The 8,971-nt window shown below is 34.9% G+C and overlaps 1 protein-coding gene across 1 annotated transcript; it reads left to right on the top strand.

The window, feature by feature from the left end:
- Positions 1 to 988: 988 nt before the first annotated feature.
- Positions 989 to 2,765, top strand: LOC115726795. Its single transcript, XM_048280019.1, has 6 exons — positions 989 to 1,159; positions 1,342 to 1,505; positions 1,882 to 1,946; positions 2,009 to 2,379; positions 2,470 to 2,564; positions 2,642 to 2,765. The coding sequence occupies exons 1-6, from the start codon at positions 989 to 991 to the stop codon at positions 2,763 to 2,765; spliced, it is 990 nt and encodes a 329-aa protein (XP_048135976.1).
- Positions 2,766 to 8,971: the final 6,206 nt, after the last annotated feature.

Genomic DNA, 8,971 nt, shown 5'->3' with positions numbered 1-8,971 from the left:
TTTAAGACTGAATTGAAACAATTGCAATAGATTGAAGACTTTTTTAGTAATTTTCCCAATATCAATAGTGTCGACTACGAAAAGAAATTGAAATTTCAAAGTTTTAGAAAACAAAGATAGTTTTTGCATGTAGTATACATGACATGTAGCAAAAATACGATCTTGCTATGCTTCTTGCCATGATTCATTCTACTTAGCTTTTAATTTATCGTGTTTTTTTTAGTGTTCAACACTAAATCTACAAACTTTTATAAAATTATATAATCTTCTAATAGCTAAAAATAATTTGAAATGCTTTTCAATGCTAACTTCGCTAGAGATATTAATATAGAAAAAACCCAAAGGAAGAATTAGATAGTCAAATCTACTATAAAAGTCAAATGCAACATGAAACAATTTATTCAAAGTTCTAAGTCTATCACAAGGTATGGTTATTAAAAAATTTATCGATCACACTTATGTATCATGGACATAAGAATGGTGCAATTTCTGCAAGTGCATTTCACATATTTGTCCTTAGAATAAACAAGTTGATTTTTCTTTTTTAACAGTAATTCTTCTCATGGATTATCTAATTAATCTTAGATAAGCATTAGAGAAACTGTTGAAAAGCCACGAACCAATGAATGCATAGTTTCAGTATAATATCTAGAAGAATTTATGAATCTTCGTTCTCGCTTGGATACAGCTTTTCAACGCTGTTCTCTTTTTCGTGATTCTCAATAGTAAAGATTCGTGGGGACTCCTAGAAGAGCGTCTCATCTGTCTGCATTTAGTTTTAGTTCGTCTTCTCGTTCCCAATAGAGGTAAACGAGAAGTCACCCATACGCACGAGATGAATTGACCTGTCGAACTTAATTTTTTTTGCATCAGTCGAGGGTGTGAGGATTACCCCTGTATTGGAACGTTGTGTAATCTTTGCATTTGAAGGAAACGTGAAGGCTCTCCCCCATTTGTGTATTTTTTTCTTCTTCTGTTGCTGTCGGACATGGAAGAGTTCGATCTCCAGTTATGCTTAGATGGAAGCTCTTCCACGTTCAATCTAGAGAAGGTAGTCTGCAACCATGGATTCTTCATGATGGCTCCAAATCAGTGGATTCCTTCCACCAAGACGTTGCGGCGGCCTCTCCGTCTTGCGGATCTGTCATCCTCCGTTGAGGTGTCTATCTCGCAGCCTCCCGATCCCAGCAGCAGATTTTTGCTTCTCCGAGTTCATCGCGCTCGATGTCTCTCCTCCCAAGACCAGCAAGCGATTTTTGTACTCTCTCTCTCTCTCTCTCTCTCTCTCTCTCTCTGTGACCGTGCGTGAGTGAAGTACATAATGGATGTGTATTTTTGCAGGAACAAGTGACTCGGATGTTAAGGTTGTTGGAAAGGGACGAGCACAACGTGAATGAGTTCCATAAAGTGCATCCGGAAGCGAAGGATAAAGGATTCGGTAGAGTTTTTCGTTCTCCTTCGCTCTTCGAAGATGTGGTCAAATCTATACTCCTTTGCAACTGCCAGTTAAGTACTGAACTCTAGTTCTCTTGATGTGCAAAATTTGTGATGAACCACATAGCCGTAATTGAGTAAATATCTTGCTATTATGATCCATCGCTTTCTCTTCAGGCTTAGTATCGACTTTTTGTGCTCATAAGCTCTTCGACATATAGATAGTGGTTTCTTTTTCGAATTCATCATTAGATATTAAATTCACATATGCTACTGTAAGAGGTTCACCTTATTTGTAGACCTTGTTCTTCGTCATTATCATATCCGATATTTCATGATCATATCAAAGAAAATCGTTCTTTGCCGCGCTTACAGTTTGTGACCTCTCCTCACATATCGCTTTAAGGATTAATGATGGTGATTGGGTCCTACTTAAAATTCTCATAGGTGGAAAAGGACCCTAGAGATGGCCCAAGCTTTATGTGCACTTCAGCTGGAGTTAAGCACTCGAGGTAAGTATACTATTTAGCATGACTTTCTTCTCAGTATATTTTTGACATGAACGTGATTGAAGGCTCTAAGGGAAAGAAACGAAGACGTGAGAAGGATGGAGCACTACCGATTCCTGCAGAGACTGAAGGCAAAGAAGTTGACCTTGGGAACTTTCCGAGCCCCAAGGAACTCGCTAATCTCGAGGCGGACTACTTACAGACCGAGTGCAATCTTGGGTACCGGAGCAAATACATTGTCAAGCTTGCCAGGGAAATAGAGGAGGGGAAGCGCAAGATTGACGAATACGAGGGAGTGCAGGACGCTGCATCATGCAGGATATTGATCCAACGCATAAGTGGGGTCGGACCTTTCGTGCGGGCTAGCATTTTGATGTGCCTCGGCTTTTATGATGAGGTTCCGTGGGATAGCGAAACAATCAAATTGTTAAAGCATGTATGAAAGTGACTTTCAAACAATGTCGGACACAATAACCACCCTTCCTAGTAATTTGACGGCTGATGCATTCTATTTCTTTGGCAAAAGGTACACGCAAGGGAAAGATGCACCAAAAAGACTATTAAGAGGGACCTAAAGGAGATCTATGATAAATATGCACCCTTCCAATGTTTGGCTTATTGGTAAGTCGTTTACTTATCTAATTTTTGGTCAATATAACCATATATGTTCTTATCATATGTTTTGTGAGAATTTTCAGGTTGGACCTGTTGGAGTTTTACGAGAGGAAGTTTGGGAAGCTGAGCGAATTGTCGCACACCATGTATCACACAGTAGCCAGCAGTACGCAAATAAGAGAATCCAACCACCCACCCGCAATCTAAGTATTGTGACTTAAAAAGTGTTTCTCGATAGGCATCTGATCGTTCATGGCGTTTCCTGAGGGGATTGTTTGTGATTTGTTGGAGCTAATTCCGTATGTGGAACGGTAATCCTAAGGAATTGGGGGTTCTCCCACATTATACTCTCGTGCATTTTATTCGAGAATTTCAAAAGTCTTTGCTTTTTAAGTTCCAAAGCAAATCAATCTCGTTCACTAAATAGCTAGGATTCGTGATTATGCGGTTGCTTGCTATCATTTGGTCTAGTGTCTGACCCTCCCCAGAGTGAGTTGAATTCCTCGAGATGATTCGCGAGATGGAGCTCGCGGCTCAAGATCTCTCAAGCCTACCGATTGCGATGTTGATTTATTATGGCATTTGCTGCTTTGTTGGAAGCTGCGGCTCATTAATTATGGGCAGATTATAGGCCAAGTAAAGCGCGGGAGTTCCTTTTCCTTCCGTGAAACAAAGATTCGGGGCACGAGAACTTGTCTAATATTAGAGCATACCGATAAATTTAATGATCGAGATTCAAACTTTAAGTGTATTAACATAGTTCATTTTTTCGTATGAAAAAGGGCTGGAGTCGAATAAAAAAAGTTAATGTCGGGAATTTACTATCCCTAATTTATCCCATAATAAAACATAAAATAACTCTCAAGTAGGTAGTAAAAAGAATAGGATCCAAACGATTGTCGATTCCAAGATAAGCATTTACAATGTCTCTCTACACTTCAATATGAAATAAATGCTTGCACTATGCAATTCTTTAATTTTGAGATTTTTAAGGGATCTCTTCATTTAAACCTGTGAACTCTTGAGGATTGTAGTTTATATTCATTAATGTGCTAATTAACAAAAATCACCAACAAGGTCGTAATTCATTACAAAAAACCTTTTATAGAAAGCATGATTACATTAGTAAGTAGAAGAAAGGAAATGAAGTCTGTCTAAAAACATATGGAAATAACATAAGAAGGTGGGATAAATCATCATTGTTTTGATTAGTAAGAACATTCTTATATTTTTTATGACAATATCTTCCTTTTGTATTTGCAATAAACGGCAACTTTCACCCTTTTCATTTGTGATTTTGATTAATTAGTTCTCTTAATGTTATTTTCGTTTATTCAAGAAGTTATAGTGTGTTATAGCTATTTAGAGGATAGAAATAGCGAATTAAAGATTTCCCTTTTAAAATGTATGTGTTAGTTGCACGTTAAAACATGTCAATGAGTTTTTCCTTCATAATTGCTCTGATTGGATAATAATATTAATTTGTCTGCTACAAGATTGTGAACAAATGATTAATACCTGCATAATATGTGATTCCCTAATTAAAACTATTACATATCAGTTCCTAGAAGACGTATGGTAAAACTTCGTTGAAACGATGTGGCAGAAAGTGCAACTTGAAGGATATGATCATTTGTGAATTCTTACACCCATCCTACTTATTTTGTTAATTTTTATACGAATGAATGTGCCATTATAACGCTGATTTTTTCTTGGATTGTAGTGTAAACAGTATGTGAAATCGTTCAAGTAGAAAGCATTGGTTCATTTCTCAAAGCAAGGATCTAGGGTTAGTTTCAGTTACAAAGTTGGAAAAACTTCATAAGTGTAGTCTATTTTCGATTTCTAAATCGAAGGATCGAATTCAAGCAAGTTTCAAAATCCAAGAAAGGAAAATTTAGTGGAATTAATGAAACTTTTTTTTTATTAAAAGTGTGTCATGCAAAAATCAATCATTTATATTTCTTTGATAGAAATAAATTAGAAAAAGGGGCATGTTGTTGCCATTTCGTAACGATTAGAAATCACTGAAGTAATGTATAAAATCAATAATACAAGGCAGAGATAATAAAGGAAGCAAGGAGTAGGAAGGCAGGCAAGGCTAGGCAATTAACATCTCCGAGCAAGAAAATATTTCATATTCCAATTGCCCTCAAAATTGTAAAATAGTAGGTTTCTTAGTTATGAGCCTATAAAAAGAAAAATGGGAAATGCTTTCTTGACAGTGCCGTCGGTTATGGTATAATCTCAATCATAGACCCAAACACTATCATTGCATATTTTGCATAAAGCACTTATTAATTGGTTGATCGTATGGTTAGAAATAACTGAATGTAGGCTAGTAACTCTCATATAGAAAAATTGGGATAGGATCTTATAGGATCTCTCCCCTTCAAATCAACGCAAAAGTTTCCTTTCATCCACCTAGAGTAGTTAAATAAAAAAAAGGCATATAGGATCTATAGAAATAGGAAAAATATATATAATATTTTGATTTAGGAAATTGTAAAAATAAAGAATAAAGAAAGAGATAAAGAATATATATAAGTCGTAGATGAAAATGGTCTTAGCTTACAGTGTTGGGAATATAAGCATGAAAATTTGCATAGTATCCCTATTATTTTTGTCCATGTAGTGTCCCTATTGAATTAGCTATATCCACCACGAACCTCTCTTGAAATCAAGTATCAAAAACGAAAAGGCATTACAGACCATTGATGTGATTTACCACACGAGCAAGCGCATTAGGGATCAAACAGTCATCTACTTGAAGATAATTAGCCAAAACTATTTAACTGGATTTAAAAAATTCATTACGGTATTGGATCCTCATAACCCATTTTTTTATGTAAATGAGATACTCATTAATTCATTTGACATCATTAATTCACAATTTTTTCATAACTATAATTGTGGTATTATTATGATAATGCTCTGCACAGAGGGAGTTTTTATTTCCATAATCTTTCAAATTAGGTGAACTTGACATACACTCTCATAGAAATTGATTGTGGAATTACAAATTCAAGGGCAACTGAACTATAAATACGTTATCTTTTTCATTATTTTGGTCTGAAATTATTTTATTGAATATTCCATTTAAATATGTATGATGAAAAAGAGAATGATAGAACAATTTCAGTAGAATCTGATATTTGAATATTTTTACAATGAAAGAATTGGGTAAATTTTGGTTTTCATTTTTTTCCATCAAATGTCTCAGTAGTTTAATGCTAGAGAAATGGAAAAAGGACTATTAGGCCTCGAATGTATATGCACATTCGCACTTAGAAGCATTTATTGTCCAAAACAAATTCAGTTGTTTTGATCATTTATAGGCCAGAATATAAATGGGAGATTTTTTCTTTTGGTCAAATATAAATGGGAGAAGACCGATCACTTTTTTGACCTAAAAATCTATATCATCTTAAACAAATCAAACGATAATTGAAATATCGCAATGTTTTAAGGACCATATTCTGTTAATAGAAAATTCAGCAATATGAAGTTCAAATTATTCCAGAATCAACATTCATGGGAAAAAGAAGAATAAATACGTTAAAGTCTGAAACAGAGAAGTTGCAAAGAGCGCACTGACATTCAATGGTTCTCGGAATGTCATAACTCTTCCTCTTCCTCTTCCTCTTTCAGACTCTGACAAACCGAATCGCATTCCATGGAATATCGTTAACGGATGAGATAGATGTTCTCTCTCTAAACTACATAAAAACTATTTTTTTTTATATTTTAAATCACTTATATATGAAGCGGTTCTCTCTCTCTCTCTCTCTCTCTCTCTCTCTCTCATTTTTTCTTTTATTTTTTCGTTTACATTTTCCCTGCACATATCGTGCAATATTGAAATTCGGCTGATGTGTTCTGAAAAAGGAAGAAGAAATCAGTTGATCTAATATCAACTGTTTTTGTGTTGTGGTGAAAATTCGATTTAAGGGTAAAGGTTATTTTTTTTCCTGCCAGTGATTGTCTCGGACTAGCCAATAAGAGTAATTTGAACCGATTATAGAGATTGATTAATACGGGGAGATTTATTATGTATATTTCTCGCGATGTCCTCATTTGAAAAGAAAAGGGATTTTAACAATGGGCTTGTCCCTTTAATTTTTCTTTTCAATTTTTTTTTATTATAATTAATTGGATCTCTTTTGATGATCATCAGAAGTAATGGTGTTGCCTCCACAAGTTCCAATCTGCACGTGCCAAGCTAATCTTGAAAATTGCAGAGTATTTATGTCCTCTGCAGAATCCTGATTCTCTTCGCGCATTTTTTATTGAACGAGGAGGTGCGGCATTTAACGTGAACAAATTTTGAAAAACCCCGTGTTACCCCCGCCTGTATTGATCACAAATTCCGTCCCCTAGAAGCAGGACTTTGAGAAGAGGCACGATGCCCTCACGTGCATCTCCTATCCCAATATATGGAGATGCCATTTGGGGAAATAACATTTTATTGATACTAACGGATTCCATACAAGTAATATCCATCATCTCAAGAATCTAATCCAAATTCAGATGACGAGACAATCCAATTTGCCACAAGAAGTCGCAAAACCCAATTCGTTGTGATTTTATATACAACCGCTCAAAAGGCCTGAAAATTGATTTTCTTTTTCATTAAAATTCAACTCGACTGTGTTATTCTGCTATTTTTCTACAGAGCGATGTGTCAATTGATGTGCAAACAATCACGTTTTGATAACAATTGTATAGCCAACTTAACCATGGTTGCTCGCAAGTGAAAAATTTAAAATGAGGAAACTTTCGGAGTTTGAAATATCAATTACAGTATTTGGTAAATTTGAAGGATCTTGTCTTATATGTTGCCCTAAGATGTGAAACCCTACACTTGTAATTGATTTGTTACTGTTGTAAAACAGAAAATGAAAGCATCTGGAAGACTTCTTGTGCATTGAATTAAATTTTATACTACAATGGACTATGGAAATTCCAATTCTAAAGTATTTTCTTATGTGCTTGACTCACTCTATTTGTCATATCTACTGTTTGGCTATTGTAAAGTACATAACTAAAATGTTACCCAAATAAAAAGATTTAAAACAAAAAGAAAATCGAGACAGTTAAGAGAGAGTAGACAATCATGAAATAACTAAATTTAAGTGATAAGGTTAATGGTTATTTCATCCTAGTATTTTCCAATATCAATCTTTTTCTTTTTACTATGCATCATTTTTATAGTGATAACCTTCTAACTTTCACTTCTTGGACATTAGATTGTTTCCAAGAAATTAAATTTTCACTGAACGATATCTGCACAATTTCATGCAATGATTAAAATTTATTCTACAATTAAAAGCATAAAAACTTCTCATACCCGGGCTTTGCAAGGGCTACATTTTAAGTTTTTTTTTTATGCATATATAAAAGATATTACATTTGAAGAAACAAATCTACAGACTCCAACTTATCATAATTAGTCATAAAATACAACTAAATTTTTCTACGATTGCATCATCATGAATTTTACTTTCTTGCTGGTTTCCTAATCTTGTTTCTCTACCTTTTCTTCACTTACATTGAAAAAAAATTTTCTACGATTGCATCATCATGAATATAACTATATTTTTTTGCAATGTTACTCTACCGGAAGTTCCTAAACTGGACTTGTATGGTTTTGCTGTGTTTGTCAGCCTAATACGGCTTATGGCATGAGAACCTCTTCGGGATTTGGATTGGAATTTGTATTGTGCGGACTAGTGTCACAAATCATGCTGGATACTTTGGCTCTATAATTGGGCTAAATTAGTGAGACAATGCAAAATCTTATTCATCGATGCATCTCTCTCTCACCCCGTCCCCACATATGTCTATCTATCTATATGTACAGATTTTTAGCATGTGCACTCAGGGCTCTCTCCCTCAAATGCACTCTCTCCCTCTCCATATATCTCCATCTGTCTATACGTATAGGACTTTTAGTAAGTGCCGTTAGGGATCTTGTTAAATTACATTGAGTTGCTTTGAAAATATAGATAGCAAGTTTGTTGCTAGGTGTCTACTCTCGTGGGAAACTATTGCACTTCATTGGTCTTCAATGTCTTGAGACAACTGTATATGTATAGCTTAACCAGGGCCTTTAGGACTGTTTCAGCACTGATAAATATAGAAGTATCAGGGTATGACTTTTACTTTTAACATGTGGCTTTTTCTTGAGCTTGTAGAGTTTGAAAACAGTCCCCTTTTCAAATGTTGAACACCTCCATTCTTGAATCATATGAACTACATTATTTAAGTTATCTTACATCCTTTCACCATTTTTTAGAATTTAAGTTAGGTTTCTTCTTTTGGCTGGAAATTCAAAGCCATATCTAATGCGAATAGTACTAGGGTTGTTAAAATCCTTATCTTTAAACTTTGATGGACGGTTGAGATTTGAC

Source organism: Rhodamnia argentea, chromosome 6, assembly GCF_020921035.1.
Source record: "Rhodamnia argentea isolate NSW1041297 chromosome 6, ASM2092103v1, whole genome shotgun sequence".
NCBI lineage: Eukaryota > Viridiplantae > Streptophyta > Magnoliopsida > Myrtales > Myrtaceae > Rhodamnia > Rhodamnia argentea.
Note: the sequence above shows the minus strand (reverse complement) of the source record. Positions and strands in the feature narration are given on the sequence as shown.

Excerpts from the sequence above, each read along its gene's own strand:
- LOC115726795 (XM_048280019.1), top strand. The coding sequence starts at position 989 with ATGGAAGAGTTCGATCTCCAGTTATGCTTAGATGGAAGCTCTTCCACG. Across the intron at positions 1,506-1,881 it reads ATACTCCTTTGCAACTGCCA|GTGGAAAAGGACCCTAGAGA; the intron begins GTTAAGTACTGA and ends AAATTCTCATAG. Across the intron at positions 2,565-2,641 it reads TTCCAATGTTTGGCTTATTG|GTTGGACCTGTTGGAGTTTT; the intron begins GTAAGTCGTTTA and ends GAGAATTTTCAG.